We start from the raw sequence: 15,555 nt of genomic DNA, 5'->3' as shown, positions 1-15,555 counted from the left end.
TGGAAAGATGCTCACGAACTTGTAAGTGAAAAAGGTGACCATCAAACACGATGATCTTATGTTTATGTGTAAAACAAAAGGCATCTTAACATGCGTAAATACTGGTCCAGAAAAAGACGAAAAGAGCTCCACACTCTAGTGTGGACGGTGATTACCTGCAGGTGGGAGGATGGCAGGGAATTTTTGTTTTCTTTTTGGGTTATCTCTGTAGTCTGATTGTTCTACAGAGAATAGCTGTCATTTTGGTGATACGAAATAGCAGGAAGCAACGTTTTCTTTATAAAGAAGGATGTTATTCCACAGTTCTGGCCATCCCACTAAGCCTGCAGCTTCTCAGTGACCAGATCTGCTGGTCCAGGTGCTTTGTCCCACAGGCCATGCCCCATGACCTTGTCCCTGGACCTAGGCTTACCTTACCAAGCCCACCCCTCCCTATCCCAGAACCAGCCCCAGGACCCCACCCAGGCCCAGCGAAGCTGACCCCTCCCGTGGCCCTGCTTGCATCTTACCGAGCAGGCCCCGGTCTCTGGGTGGCACACATCCGAGTGGCCATTGCATTCGCACAACTCGCAGTGGCCGAGGTACAGCCCACTCCCAGTGCGAGTGTAGCCCGGGGCACAGTCCTGCGGGGAGGAGGGGAGGGTTGGTTTCTACCTCCAGTGTGGTCCCATCCAGAGCCAGATCCCTTTCCTTCCAACCCCCCTCCACCACCCAGACTCCCCAGTGGCCCCGGGAGGCGAAATTCCAGGCCCAGCAGTGCATCCCAGCATCTTCTCAGTGGCCTTCCCCTCCGGCTTCACCTTCACCTCTCGACACTGCAGAGCTGGGACAGAGTCCGCCCCCATCCTGCCTGACATCTCCAGCCACTCTGAATTTACCGAATAATAGCTCATCCTAATGGAGAACCCTTCTCCATCCCCAGGACTTTGTTCCTGAAAATTCTTCTGGCAGAATCTGTATTGAAAAACTTAACCCCTAGATGGAAAAAGAGGGTCAAGAGACCTAAGCTCTTGGAAGGAGCCCTTGAAGATCTTTACAACGATGTTCACATTCACTCAATAAAGCAAAAGAGGCACACACACAGCCAAGGATGCTTTCACACACTCTACGAGAATCATGGGTTCTGAAAACAACGAATTTTTACTCCTTAGCCCTTCTTTGAAACCTCTCCAGGCCCTCCTTCCCAATCATTTCAAAGAGATGTTTATAAACGTTTTGCTTCACTGTAGCAAACGTGCATCAAGAATTCTGCTTTCCCCAGGGGTTCTCTTTCAAAATGTGTTCAATTTTATGACTTCGTGGAATGTGAAGTTCATATGTTTGGATTTGAAAGTTCTGTGGCCACAGCAAAGGTGCACAGTAGGAAAACTGCAGACAGGAGGATTCCCACTGGGGACTTCCCAAGTCGGGGGGCAGGGACGCTGGCTGTTCCAATACTTGACCTTGATGCCACCCATCTGGCATTGCAGCCCTGCCCCCTCCCCTCCTGGGGTCTCCCTTCCCCAGTTCCACATTCAGTCATCACATGACCACTGGTCGCCTGCCTGGGGATTTGGTGGTGACAGTGAGCTCAGGCCCTGCCTTCCTGGAGTTCAGTCTCCAGCCAAACCCTGCAGATACTCTCGGATTCTCTCCAACCGACAGCCCTCTGTTCCACCCCCACTGCTCCTCCCTCCAAATAGGATGCCCTGTCTCTCCCTCTGCCAGATCCATCTCATTCACCACCGCACAGGAATTTTCCTGGGGCCCAGATCACAGCTCTCCCTTAGCAGCTTGGCATTCTCTACTGAATGGAGCTTGTTCCAGATCTAAGGAAGCGGACCCCCCACCCCCAGCCTTCCAGGAGTGACCTTTCTGCATCGCAGGCTATTTCCCCACACGGTCTTCCTTCTGAGTTCTGCTTATTCTTCTCTTCTGCCTAGAATCCTACCACACGTGGATCCTACCCTACCGCACGTGGGGTCCACGTGCTCACCGTGATCTGGACGTCGGGGTCAGAGAGCGGGCTGCCCTGTGCACCTGCGGTGTAGGACAGGGTGTAGCGCAGCTTCCCGCCATAAGCAGCTCCACACAGTTCACCCCTCTGAGGCATTTTCACGCTCTGCTTTGGGCTACAGTAATTTGCGTTCTGTATTGTCTCGCTCACTCTGAGAGCATGAGTGGGCCTTAAACTCCAGAGAGTGGAGCTGCGTGCCCTTGGGTAAGTCACTCACCCTTCAGCACCTCTATTTTAAAAAAATCTGTTAAAAGGGGATAATTACCCATCTCTCAGGGTTGTTGGGAGGAATGAATGAGAGAATGCAGAGCACACCGAAGTTATGACAGTAGTCACAGGCCATGGAGATGCCAGCTGACCAGCGTGCTGATCCAGCTTTGCCAGATCAGAGGTGTCTGGCCGACTGCGCTCACCTGGCAGGAAGACCCGACGTAGGCCGGGGGGCAGCGGCACTCCTCTACCTCCAGGGCCCGGGGTCCCTCCGAGGGCCCGGGCTGGGCGACCTCTAGGCTGACTGCACTGATGCTGGCCGCCTGCGGCATCGAGGAGAATGTGGCCCGGACTAGGAGCTCGTCCAGGTCAGCCAGCGCCATCAGGAGGTGCTCGCGTGTGGCTGGCTGCCCGTCAGGCCGGCGCCAGAATTCCTGATTGAGGGGGCGACAGCTAGCGTGGGTGAGGGGTGCTGGGCTTCGGGCATTGCTCCTGCAGCCCCCGCCCAGCCCTCGCCTTCAGGCACTGGCCCAGGACTGTGCAGTGGGGTCGGGGAGTGAGAGGCAGGTGGGTGGACGTCCGAGCCAGGATCCGAAGCAGGGGGGAGGGGAGGAGGGTCAGACGCAGTGTGGCCAAGTGCCCCTCACCTCTCGGAAAAGGATCTCATAGCTCTTCCTCTCCGGGCCTTGTAGCGCTGGCTGGGAGGCCACCAGCATGATGTTGTTGCCCTGGGGAGACACCAGCGGGATTGGGAGGTGAACTGGGGGGCTCTCGGGGACAGTGGGGTCCACCCCAGTCCCAGCCTCTCCGTAACACCAGCCTCCCATTTCTCCAATCTCTCAAGCTCGTGTGCCCTAAGGAATCAGGTACATGCCCACTGCCCTGTTCTCCCAGCAGCTGGGCCTCTGCCTCGGTAGTGTCCAACCAGGCAGGGCAGGGGGGACAGGGGACAGGGCTTAACCCCCTTAGGCTGTGCCAGGCCAGCCAAGTGCTGGACAGAAAGGAAGGAAACACTGACAGTGGCCCCTGGCTTCCCCCTCCCGGTTCTGCCCTCCCGGTGTGGGGTCCACGTGCTCACCGTGATCTGGACGTCGGGGTCAGAGAGCGGGCTGCCCTGTGCACCTGCGGTGTAGGACAGGGTGTAGCGCAGCTTCCCGCCATAAGCAGCCACCTGCAGAGGCAAGCCCTGTGGTCACAGCCTGACTCTGCCCTCCTCCCCGGGGGGTGCACGACCACACAGGTGATGGGGCGGAGCCTCTCGAGGCCTTTCTGCACCTGTCCTGTCACCCCAGCCCCCACCAGAGGCCTGGGGCTGCCTAGGAGACAGGACATCTCTCAGTTCCTTCACTGTCTCAGACCTGGTGGCGGTGTCCCGGTGCAGCCTGTTTTCTGTTTTATGGGGTTCCCCATTTCCCATTGCCTGACAGTCCCAGCAAATAAGCTCCAAGTCCCTTTCCGCCTGAAGGAATTTCCCATGAAGCAGACAGGTATTGACAGTGACCACCATGCGGAGGCCGCAGAAGGTTCAAAAGTTCTCAGCCATGGGGGTAGGGCTGAGGGTGGCCCCTCAGAGGTTTTGCCTCTTGGGCTGGCGGTTTTTGTTTGCTCCAAATCCCTTTTCCCCTTTTTTGCAAACGGCAGCCCTGGTTTCCTCTAAAGGAGACTATGTCACACATGCAGGCCATGTGGTTTGAGGGCCGCCCCCTCCTGCTCTACACGAGACACGTGCCAGCTGTCAGGCCAATCAGCATATTCTTCCACTTCCCCCTCGGCTCCCTCAGGGATGGACATGGGAACCTGGCACTTCTGCTCTTTCTACTGGAATAGAGAAACTCCCTTTCCTAGTCAGATTGGAAGCTGGAGGATGATGCCAACTGAGACCCTGGATCCAGCCATGCCTGATACCAGGTATCCTTGGACTTTGTAGTTACATGAGCCAATAGATTCTTTGTTGCAGACAGGCCAGCTGGACTTGGGTTTTCTATTGCTCACAACTGGAAGAGTCCTCACACTTGCCCCAGGGGGCTTTCAAGTGGGCAGCTAAGACCCAGCTCTGCCCTATAGGACTTTCCTTTCCCTCCTTTGCCACCAGGGCAGATGTTCAGATCAGTATCACACTGCACCAGGCCTAGCTCATTTGTTCATCTTTGTGTTCATTCAGTTGGTAAGCATTTATTAAACACCTACTGACAACGTGCCAGGCTCTGGGCTACCTGGGCCCTGAGAATGTTCTCCACAAGCTCCGGGCGAGGTAAGGATTCAGGGGTATAACCAGATAACCACAAAACAACGGGTGTCCTGTTTGCTTCAGATGCCAGCAAGTTTACCGCCTCGCCCAGGATCAAGCTGCAGGCACGTGCAGCTGGGCAGCTAAGGGAGCAGACTCTGTAATCTGAGGCCGGGGTTCAAGTGCAGCTCTACTGGCTGGATAGCCTTGGACAAGTCACTTAACCTCTCTGAGCTCTACGTTCCTCACATGGAAATGGGAGTAAAAATAATACCTACCCTGAAGGATAGCGTGAGGATTCAGTAACAGGCCACGTACAGGCCTGTGCCTGCCGAGCGCACAGCCTCAACGTTCGCTAGCTCCTCCTCATGCCCAGTTCCACCCTTGGCCTCAGCAGATCTTTCTTGTCCTCAACTCCCCCTGGACAGGACTGTCTGGTCTGCTTCTCTGTATGTTATTTCATATATATTCTATGTATTCTTAAGAGGCACTCAATGGTTTTTTGAACAAGGTGGAGGCGATGTCAATACTAACACTAACGCCAATGCTAACAATAATAGTAATGACGACGATGATGCTGACAATGGTAGGAATGACAAGCACACTAACAGTGAGCTCTGGGAAGCCAGGGTCTTCTGCCCGGACGCAATACGGCACACAGTGAGTCCTTAAATAATGCTTCTTGAATGAATGAATGCAGTGCCAAGAGCTAGGTCAGTGATCTGGTGCAGGGTAAGGAGGGCCTAAAGGAGGCGTGGTTTACCTCTCAGGGAAGACAGCCTTTCTGCCAGCGGCCGGCCCGTGGCCTGCTGAAGTTGGTAAGAGCTGAGCCGGGTTCAATCTCAGCCCTACTGTGATCTGAACGCGGGACCCCAGGCAAGGGTGTTGCCCTCTCCGGGCCTTGGTCTACCCATTTGTATGGTAAAGGGCCCTTTGATATTTTAGGATTTGATGATGACCCTGTTAACCCCCAACTCCTTGTTACCTTGTTCCCCAGGAAGGCCTGGGGCAGCTGCCAGTAATAGAGGCTTTCAGGAAGCAGAGAGAGGGCTCCGTAGGAGAGAGACAACTAGGACAGAAGGACAGGCCGTGCGAGCTGAGGGAGCAGGCAGGGGCCAGGAGGACAGAGACGGTGCTGACGGGGCTGGGCCCAGGCCCTGGAGGGGGACCCAAGAGGCCAGAGGGACGGAAACCCCCACCCCACGGCTCGGGTCCCGGCCCTGATCTTTGGACAATGTGCTCCCTCTGTCTGGACCCGGACACCCCAACCGCTCTCACTCGGTCCAGTTAGGGTCGGAGTCTCCTCACATCTGGTGTGTGCCTCTTGGGGACCCCAAGATGATTTATGGGGCACAGCAGAAAACATTTTTAAATTTAGTGGCTATATTAATGTCTATTTAAAAATGTACAACTGCCATAATTGAGTTGGTATAAGATTGACTTAAAGAGGAACCTAAAGTAAATAAGAGCCCAGGTAGTGTGCAGAAACGAGAGTTTGTGAGGTTGGTGCAGAAACAACTGAGGTCTAGAAAATACGCTAGGTGGGGGTCCCTCAGTGGGTGCCTTGGCACATACCTGAGAGCCTGCTGAGGAGGACAGAGAAGCTGAGGAGGAGGAGGTGGAAGAGGAGGAGGAGGAGGAGGAGGAGGGGGAGGAGGGGAAAGGCAGAGATGCTCGCAGAGCAGCTGCAGGCTGGGGATGGGGCGAGAGCCCCTGGGGAGGCGGGTGGGGGTGGGCAGCAAAGCTGGAAAGGAGCTGCCAGATTTCGGCATCCATCCGCCTCTGGGCCTCATCCACCTGGGGGGCCAGGAGAGGGAGGACAGAGGGAAGGAGCAGAGAGACAGAAAGGATGCCGTGAGGCTTCGCCTTGGTCCGGGACGCGTCAGGCCCAGCCCACCACCCACTTCCGCGCTCTCTGTTCTTGGTGCCAATACCTGCCGCTCTGGCCCTTGTATCTGCTGCCCTCTTGCTCCTCATGAGCCTGGTGGGGCTATCCTGGGATGGGTCCGGCTGACTACGGGCCCTGACTATGGGGAGAAGCCCCATACAGAGGGTGCCCCCTGGCAAGAGAGGGGCACAGGGCTCTGTCCAGCTCAGGCTCGAGAGGCTAGAGGCAGCCCCAGGGGCAGGCATTTGTGGCAGGGGGGCGCTGCTCCTTGGGCCTCACTCTCCACGTGTGCCCGTGGTGCCATTCAGGGATCTGGAACGTCTCCTGAGGGCAACACTGGAATGGACAGGCCATCAGGCTGGGGCCAGGCCTGGCATGGGTGAAAATGGCCCAGGAAGGCCAGGGCCTCCGCTCAAGGCTCCTGCTTGAACTATGCTCTCTGGTCTCCTCCTTGGGGCCCCAGATATGCCTGCGCTGGCCAGGCCCTGAGTTACCTGTGACAGCCGCGGTGCCCGGCCCCTGCCTTCTGGGGGCCCGCGGATGCTCCCAGCTGTCACAGCTGTCCGCAACTGCTCCTCTGAGAGGGATGTGCGGTTCTGAAGGGCGGAGGGCACAGGCCAGCTCAGACCTCCCAGGGCCCCCGAGCTGGGGTGTCCTCTCCCCATGGATATGGTGGCCAGAAAGGCCTACACCAACTGGGGAAAAAGACACACACTCCCCTCTCTAGGCTGGCACACAGGGGTTGACTCCAGGCCACTGGAGGGGCATCCACACACGGAGGGTTAACGGAGGCTGCATGGGAGGCAGCGCAAGGCTGACCTGGGGGACCAGGCTGTCATGCGGTTTAGCATCGAGTTAGTGTCCACCCTGGCCACCACTCTGGCCACAGACGGTTACAGCAGGACCAGACCACGTGGCATATGAGGCACATACCCCTCCTGGTTCTAACTCCTGGCATCGCAGGGCTTGGGCACAGCAGTGCCTTGTCCGTGGGGCCAACAGGCACTACCTGGGTTCATGCAGACCCATATTGCCTTGGGTATTGGGCATCTCCCTATGCGGGGCTGAGGGCATCGAAGACCACACCATGCCCATGTCACAATGACTTCACACCACTCAGATCACAGGCCTACCTGGTGAGCCCGGCGCATCCGCGCAAAATATGCCTCCCTCTGTGGGATGCAGGGAGACGCCAGGAGAGGAGTCAGAGAGAGAGAGGTCTGAGGACCACAGGACAGGGCAGAAGGGAGGCAGACAGGGAGGCCAGGAGAGGAGGAACCCGAGAAGGGACTAGAAGGCGGCCAGCCCTGGGAGGAGGCTGGGATATTTGGGTCTGTCCAGGGAACAGGGACAGGGCAGCCTTGGAACCCCCCTCCAAAGTGTCCCTGACCTCCCTGGGGCCCTAGACATGGGGAAACACCTGCTTGAGCACCAGCTTCAGCCAGCAGGGGACTCCTGTACCAAGATGCACTTTCCCTGGATACCACCAGGTGGCCCTGACTCTCCGAGGAACACGGCGGGGCAGGCTGCCTCGGATCCACCCCTAAGACCCTGCGCCCCAGAGCATAGCCATCACCATCACCTCCCCACTGGACCAAGACTCTGGAGTAGCAAGACACGTTCATCTCTGACTAGTGTCACATGGAAGGCGGGCTCTGCCCTGGGTTTGGATTCCAGCATGGCCACCTCCCTGCTCGGGCAGGTCACCTAGTCTCTCTCACCTCAGTGGAAAGGGGGCGGTAGCAGTACTTGGCTCCTAGAGCTGTGACTTATGACATGTAAACGTACTTGGAGCAGCACCCAGCACAGAGTGAGGGCTCAATAAGTAGGACCTACAACAAGACTTGTTATTATGCCCAACACCAAGCACAGAGCCAGCAGCACAAATGAGTGAATTCTGAGTGAGCAGATGAATGAAACTGAAACTGTCTCATTTGTCCCTTGTGTTTCGAGGGCCTTCCCCAGGACCTGTTCGTTGACTGACTGCATGAAAGCCCACAATTATTAACAGGTGAGCACTTATGTGCCAGGCACGATCTCTAATCCTCCCAGCCACCCTGGAGCTGAGATTTATCAAAAGGCAGCCAGCTGGTAAGTGGCAGAGCTGGGTTTAGATCAAGGCCTATCTGACCCCAGAGGCCGCACACTTAACCATGACGTGGCCAGTGCCTGCCTGTGGCCCAGACTGCTCTGAGGTCACCTCGTATCTGAGTCTCTGCCGGCCCCAGGGCTCAGCAGGGCCTGGCACAGAGCTGGCGATAGGGGAGGGCTTGCCAGCCCCCGCCGTGTGGCACACCTTGTCTCCCTGGTACGCCTCTGGCAGCTGCCAGTAGAAGGACTCGTGGCCAAGCTGGGCGAAGTTGCCAAAAGAGAGCTGGGCACCCTCGGGCACGGGTTCCACGGTGAAGCCTCCCGTCAGGCGGCTGTTCCGCTGTGGGTTCACCAGGGCGAAGCCTTGGAAGTCCCCAGGGGCAAAGCGGGTGGAGATCTGGCAGCAGAGGGAGGATGGGGTGTCAGCCTGGGCACTGGGGCATTCACCTCGGTACGGGAGGGCATTGGGGTGGGTCATGGGGGATTGCTGAGATCAGGGCTGGGACAGAAATAATGGGGGATGGGAAGGACATTTTGGGGGGATGGGCTCAGAGCTGACATAAGGATAATGGGGTTGTGGGAGGGTATTAGGGTAGGGGTGAGGGTTGCTAGGATCTGCGCTTACATGGGCAATAATGGGGGCATGAGGATGGGTGTCCTCATAGACACTGGGGAAGCCACTGGGCCAGGCTTCTGACTTGCCCCAAGGATGACCCAGGGAGATGCGGGTGGCAGGCCCGGGGCTGGGGCAGCATAGGGGCTCTTACCAGGTGGCGGGTGTAGGCGGAGCTGGCGCACTGCTGGGTGACACCCATGCAGAAGCAGGGCAGGCAGCCCTCGGGGTTGCTGGCACTCAGGTGGAAGTGGTGGGGCCGGCAGTGGCTGCAGGTGAGGCCCTCCACCTGGGCCTGGGAAGGCAGATGGGTGGGTGGGTGTGGGGAGCTCGCGTGGGTCTCTTGCACCTCCAGCAGCCTTTGAGGCCAGCCTTCCCAGCCGCTTCTGGCAGTTCTGGGGAGGCCCTGTTGCCCCCAGGCCTAGACCCCAGCTCCTGTCGCATGCTGCCTGATTTCTCACCAGGCTCCGAGCGGTAGGGGCAGAGATGGGCCCCCTGGGGAAGGGAGGTGGGGGCGCAGGGACAACCCCATAGGTACCGTGAGAGGGAGGCCTGGCAACCACTGTGGCTGCGGTTCAGGGCCTCGTGGAGGGCAGGGGTTTGGACTGACCTTGCACTGGCATTGGCCGGCAGCGTCACACTGGTTGCTGATGCTGCCCTGGGGGTCACAGCCACAGCCGATCGGCTCTGGCATTTGGCCATCTCCTGAAGTAGAGGGAAGCCACAGGTGGCACCCCGAACCCGCCACCAAGCACGCCCATTTCCACCACCCTCTGGGCATCTAACTCAACACCGAGGGAGGGAGTGTTTATTTCTGAACGCCTACCACATGTCGGCTTTAAACCCTTCACGGCAGCCCTCTGCAGGGGGTGGGCCTTTACCATCCCATTTTACAGATAAAGAAGCTGAGGCTCAGAGAGGTAAAGCTACTTGTCCCCGGTCAGAGAGAACAAAGGCTCTGTCCCAGCTCCACCCCTGGGGAAGACTGGGTAGCCCAGCCCTACTCACTTCGGCATGGCTGGCCCTGGCTGGGGTTGCCATAGTAACCTGGGGCACACCTAGGGAGAGAGAAGGCAGTGGATGAGCGGAAGGCAGAACCACAGAACCCCGGAGAGCCTGCTGCGAGCCCAGGGCTGTGCTGGGGGCCCTGTATTGGTCTCAGCGACCTCACAGTGCTGGAAGGAACCCATGAGCCTAACTCACCCGTTTTACAGATGGGGAAACGTGTGAGAGGAGAGGAGCACGGACTGCCCTAGGCCAGGGAGTTAGAAAGACCAGGCCTCAAACCTAGGACCTTCAGCAAGAATGAGGGGTTTTCTCAAGACCCTGGCGAGTGGGGGCCGGGGATGCTGGCAGTTGGCAGCGAATTGCAGGCCTAGATCTCTGAGGGCCTCGAATGCCACCAAAGATTTAGGCTCTCAGGGAGGGGAGTTGACTGTCTTTAGGGGGCTGTGTAAGGGGAGAGTGGGAGGCTTCTGGCGCCTCCCGGTCAGGAGGGCTGGGCCCAGCCTGACTCCAGGAGTCGCCCCTCCTGCATGCTCCCCACCCGGCCCGCCTCACCTCTCACAGTGACGCCCGCTGTGGCCTGGGGAGCACGCGTCACAGGTGGCGTGGCCGTCCGTGTCCAGAAAGCACGTGTGGGTGGCCCTGAGAGTGTGGGGGGCAAATTTCCAGTGAGAAGGGCAGCAGCTCTTCCTTCAGGCCCAGGGGAGAGGGGAGGGGAGGGATGGGCGTGTGAACTAGTGGGTTCTGAGTGCCAGCTATGTGCCAGGAAGGTGCTGAGGGTTCCTGTGCACATCTCATTCAAGGTTCACACCCGGGCCAAGGTGGGGGACAACGTTAGCACCATTTCACAGATGGGGACATTGAGGCCTAGAGCAGAAAGCGTATCTTGTACAGAGCAAGACAGTGCAGAAGTGGCAAGGCCAGGACTTAACCACTGCCCCTCAGAACGGCCTGGGAGGAAGGGAGTCTGGGAGAGGGTGGTGGCTATTCAGGAAAGGGCAGGTACAGGCAGGGGCTGGACGCACTGGCCAGCAGCAGGGGCTCCATGGCATGGGCATGGCTGGCAGTCCTCTGGCGTCCCCCGCTGAGCGTCCCCATAGTACCCCGGCTGGCACTGCTCACACCGAGGGCCCTCCGTGTGGTGCTGGCAGCCCTGCAGGGCAGAGTGTGGGTTGAGGCTGGGCCCCTAGAGGCCACAGATCCCCGGGGTAGGAAGGAAGGGGGGTGGGACTCACCTGGCAGGCACCCGTTTCGGGCTCACACACCTCCGTGTGGCCATGGCAGCTGCAGCGTTCACAGGTGCCCAGGTAGAGGCCGCTGGGTGTGCGTGTGTAGCCTGTGTCACAGTCCTGGGGGCAGGAAGATGGCAGTGGAAGGGTCTTCTTCAGCAGGGCCCATTCAGGGCAGGGACCACTGGGTGGCGGGGCTGGGGTGGGCCTGGGGAGGTGGGGACAGCTAAAGGAGGAGGGGCCAGGGAGCGCCAGGGAGGGAGCTGGCTGAACAGGTGGGTGGGGCCCAGGGCTCACCTGGCAGGATGGGCCACGGTACCCAGGTGGGCAGGTACACTGCTCTACTTCCAGCGCAGGGTCCTGGCCGGTGTCCTCAGGCACGGCCACATCCATGCTGATACCAGAGATCCTGGGTGTGACAAGACCCACTACGAATGAGCACTCGCTCTGTGCCAGGCACCCCTGGAGTCTGACACATGGTTATCTCACTAATCCTCCCAACAGTCCAGCTCCCCAGCTGGGTGTCCCTCCCTCAGCTGCTGCCAATGGCTTATACCTGCAACTTTCTCCAGAGAATGAGCCTTCCTTGCCTGGAGGGGTCAGACCACCCTACTCTCCTGGGGTGACCAATGGCAGACTGACCCAGGGTACAGAAGCCCCTTGGCCTCAAAGCAGGACAACTCTGCAGAGCTCCACAGGGATGAGGCCGAGCTCGTCTTGACCTGAAACCACTTGCCTGCAAGGCTCCTGTCCCCTCCTGCATCCTTCCCTCCATCCCTCCTTCCCAGGTTCTCCCTGGGTATCATGAGCACCCCAATCCCCGTCTCAGACTATAGGAGCCGGACCTAAGAGAAGCCCTGTGAGGGAGGTGCTGTCACAATCTCCATTTTACAGATGGAGAAAATGAGGCACAAAGAGGCTGCACAGCCTGCCAGTGGTAGAGCTGGCAGCCCAGGTCCACATCACACAGCTCAGACTGGAGCTGCCTCCTCAGGCCCCCTTCTTCCCTCCTGCCCCGGCCCCAGACACCTGCTCTCAGCTGGCCGCTGGGTATAGGATGCCTGGATCAGGAGGGTGTCGAGGCCCGCCAGAGCCATCAGCAGGTGCTCCCGCGTGGCCGGCTGTCCGTCAGGCCGCTGCCATGCTTGCTGCCAAGGAAAGGACACATGTGCTGCAGCCTCCGACATCCTGGGATATTGACACCCCTGTGTGAGAGGAGCAGAGGCCTGTCCCCTCCCCGCAGGAGGCTCCTGGCACAGTGTTGCTCACCTCCCGGAAGGGCACGGTGAAGGTGCTGGGCTGGCCGGGGCTAGGCTCCCGGGAGACGTGATGCTCCAAGACAATGCCATTGCCCTGCAGAACCACCAATGGCTGCCTGTGCAGGGGCGTGGAGCCAGGCTGGGGCTGCTGGGTCACTGTGAAGCGCAGCTCTCCTCCATAGGAGGTCACCTGGGATGCAGGGTGGACAGGCACTCAGCTGGGGCCCCACTGTCAGGCCCTGCCACTGCTCCAGCCTCCCACTGCTCCAGCCACTTCTCCACCTCTTCTCCAAAGGCACATGACACTCCTGCTTCCAGGCCTTTGCCTGTGCTGTTCCTGCTGCCTAGAATTCCCATTTTCTTCCCACCCCCTGCCCACCTTGTCCCCCCGGAAGCGAGAAGGGAGGCTCCAGAAGTAGGGTCCAGAGAGGAGGTTGTGGAAGGAGGAGAAGACCAGCTCCCCAGGCACGGGTGATGAGATGCCCTCGCTGGTGGTGTGGGTGCCTGCGGTGTTGGTCAGGCTGAACTGAGTGGGCTCCTCAGAGGCCCCATGCACCTGGGAGGGGAGAAGAGGCCAGGATGGGGGCTGTGGCCTGGGACTGGCGCTTGGTCCACCCAGCCCTGGGCTCGTCATCGTGCCTGTTTGCCCACCCACCAGCCTCGCAGAGGTACCTGGGCGCGATTCCAGGTGGAGCTGGTGCACTGGCGACTGACGCCCATGCAGAAGCACTTGAGGCAGCCGTCGGGGTTGTGGGCACTCAGGTGAAAGGAACCAGCGACACACTCATTGCACAGGCGCCCCACCACGTTGTTCTGCAGGCACAGAGCTGGGAGCTGCAGGGTGGCCCACGGGAGGGGCTGCCTGGAGCTTCCGGCCTAATCTATCCACATTCTAGATGGGGACCGAAGGCCAGGGGGAGTTATGGAAAGAGTACACGTATGAGGGGTCACCACCATGGGGACAATAATTCCCAATTAATGGGAGCTTATGCAACAAATCATTTTTCCCTTTTCTCTTTGGTTGCTAGGGGGCTCACAAATACAATTAGATGTGAAACATAGCAACTTGGTTAAAATAATTCCTGCTACTATTTATGGAGTGTTCCACGCACTGTGCTAGTTTCTGTTCAACCATCATCCCTTTAACTCCTCTAAGGACCCTGAGAGTGATAGCTCCATGCTTCACATGAGGAAACCGAGGATCAGGGATGGGAAATGATTTACACAAGGTCACTCAGCTTGCTAATCCACTCTGGGATTTAAGATGAGGAGCGCTTGACTTCAAAATCTGTCCAGTTCCTTCTTCCACTGACACTTGACTCTCCCACTCTTAATCCCAATGATTCCCCTCCTCTGAGCCTCCATTCCCTCACCTGTAAATTGGCGATGCTAACACCTACATCACTGCGTCAACGTGAGAATTAAAGTGTGGTAAAAGCAAAGGGACACTACAGATACAGTGGTCACACAAAGAATGATCAGCAAAGAATCTGAGACATGAACCCAGGTCACGTGACTCGCCAACCAGTGTTCCTTCCTGACGCCAGGCCACCTCTCATGAGGGGGAAGACCAGCCAGCCAGGCCCTCCAGCTAGGCCCCCACCCACTGGCAAGGAGCTGTGGAGAGGATGGAGCCTCCTTCCTCCCTCTGCCAGCTGTGCTGGGACCCGAGGCCCCTGGAGTGCCGAGGGGAGGGCATGCGTACCTTACAGCGACAGGTCTGCCCAGAAGTCCCCAGGCTGCCTCGCTCATCACAGCGCACAATCTCCTGGTCTGCAGGCACAAAGCGGGTGTTGGCTGGGTTGGTGGCAATGGGATAGACATAGTCTGGGCAGATGGGGGACAGAGCAGGGCACCTCCCCACGGATCATGGGGTTTGTGCTGGGCCTGGTGGGCGGCCTGGGAAGGCGCTGAGGGATGGAGGCTGCAATACTCACTGGTGGGCCTGCACTTCCCGCCCGGCTGGATGGGGTTGCCCTCATAGCCAGGGGCACAGCTGGGGGAGAGAGAGGGTTGTCAGTGGCATTTCCATGCCTCCACCCAGTAGGGCCTGCTTGCCCCAGCCCCGCTGCTCTCCCTCACCTCTCACAGCGGCGGCCTGTGTAGCCCGGGGCACACGCGTCACATGTGGCTTGGCCATCCGTGTCCAGGAAGCAGGTGTCTGAGAATCTGTGGGTATCAAGTGGACAGCACATGGGGCAGGGCTGCAGCGATGGGCAGGCCAGGTCTCACAGTCCCACTCTGGGAAATGACTGCTGTCCACACGGACACAGTTAGCTACGAGGCATGATGTCGTCTCTCTGCCTGCCCATCCTTGATCTGCAGCCTCAGAGCAACACTAGGAAGACAAAAGGCCCATTATATGGAAAAGGAAACTGAGGCCTGGACAGGTCAAGAGGCATAAACAATTCAGCGACCAGGTTAGGGTGTGAACCCAGGTCTCCCACCTCCCTCCTCCCAGAGTATGCCCCTCACCTGCTGCCCTGCCCGCTCCCCCAACCATGTCTGCCCCCTCCCGAGCTGGGTCTGACCTGCGGGAGGCGTCGATGTACGGGCAAGGGCAGGGCCGGCAGGCGGTGGCTGTGGCCTTTGTGGCATCCCCAAAGAAGCCGGCCTTGCATTTGTTGCACTGTGGCCCCTCCGTGTTGTGCTGGCAATTCTGGGAGGAAAGGGTTCTAGGTTCTAGAGAGCAGCCCTCCGCCCCCAGTGCAGGACCACGCTGGGCCCCACGGGCTCCCTGAGGGTGGTCCTTTGAGGCTGTGTGGCTCAGCCTCCCCCTCACACTGAAATCTCCACAGCTTGGCAGACAAGGGAGCATCCAGCTACATCCTGACGGGAAACTCATCACCTCATGTGGCAGCCTGTCTCACAGAAGGTGCCAAATGCCTGCTTTATACTGACCTAAACCCGCCCCCTCTTCCAATCTGCACCTAGAGGCCAATTCTGCCTTCGGGAGTCTGTTCCTTCTAGCCTGACAGCTCCTCAGGGGTTTGGAGACACCAGTTTTCCCTGCTCGAGCGTCCTCTTCTGTCAGCTC

General features: G+C 58.6%; 1 protein-coding gene across 1 annotated transcript in view; it reads right to left on the bottom strand.

Moving 5' to 3' along the window:
* The window catches only part of HSPG2 (heparan sulfate proteoglycan 2), a 99,238-nt gene that overhangs the window by 34,092 nt on the left and 49,591 nt on the right, over nucleotides 1–15,555 (bottom strand). The window contains exons 19-42 of the mRNA XM_046661769.1: nucleotides 15,050–15,177; nucleotides 14,601–14,687; nucleotides 14,456–14,514; nucleotides 14,224–14,291; nucleotides 13,191–13,331; nucleotides 12,898–13,074; nucleotides 12,529–12,708; nucleotides 12,289–12,407; nucleotides 11,557–11,668; nucleotides 11,266–11,379; nucleotides 11,056–11,183; nucleotides 10,586–10,672; nucleotides 10,034–10,083; nucleotides 9,636–9,730; nucleotides 9,180–9,320; nucleotides 8,618–8,809; nucleotides 7,455–7,493; nucleotides 6,816–6,917; nucleotides 6,009–6,230; nucleotides 5,419–5,502; nucleotides 3,285–3,377; nucleotides 2,854–2,934; nucleotides 2,410–2,640; nucleotides 510–623 (exon numbers count right to left, since the gene is read on the bottom strand). Of these exons, the coding sequence (XP_046517725.1) occupies nucleotides 510–623; nucleotides 2,410–2,640; nucleotides 2,854–2,934; nucleotides 3,285–3,377; nucleotides 5,419–5,502; nucleotides 6,009–6,230; nucleotides 6,816–6,917; nucleotides 7,455–7,493; nucleotides 8,618–8,809; nucleotides 9,180–9,320; nucleotides 9,636–9,730; nucleotides 10,034–10,083; nucleotides 10,586–10,672; nucleotides 11,056–11,183; nucleotides 11,266–11,379; nucleotides 11,557–11,668; nucleotides 12,289–12,407; nucleotides 12,529–12,708; nucleotides 12,898–13,074; nucleotides 13,191–13,331; nucleotides 14,224–14,291; nucleotides 14,456–14,514; nucleotides 14,601–14,687; nucleotides 15,050–15,177 (2,844 nt within the window). The remainder of the gene's footprint in view (nucleotides 1–509; nucleotides 624–2,409; nucleotides 2,641–2,853; nucleotides 2,935–3,284; nucleotides 3,378–5,418; nucleotides 5,503–6,008; nucleotides 6,231–6,815; nucleotides 6,918–7,454; nucleotides 7,494–8,617; nucleotides 8,810–9,179; nucleotides 9,321–9,635; nucleotides 9,731–10,033; nucleotides 10,084–10,585; nucleotides 10,673–11,055; nucleotides 11,184–11,265; nucleotides 11,380–11,556; nucleotides 11,669–12,288; nucleotides 12,408–12,528; nucleotides 12,709–12,897; nucleotides 13,075–13,190; nucleotides 13,332–14,223; nucleotides 14,292–14,455; nucleotides 14,515–14,600; nucleotides 14,688–15,049; nucleotides 15,178–15,555) is intronic.

Source organism: Equus quagga, chromosome 5 (assembly GCF_021613505.1).
Source record: "Equus quagga isolate Etosha38 chromosome 5, UCLA_HA_Equagga_1.0, whole genome shotgun sequence".
Lineage (NCBI taxonomy): Eukaryota > Metazoa > Chordata > Mammalia > Perissodactyla > Equidae > Equus > Equus quagga.
The sequence above is the reverse complement of the archived record's forward strand: the minus strand, read 5'-3'. Positions and strand labels throughout refer to the sequence as shown.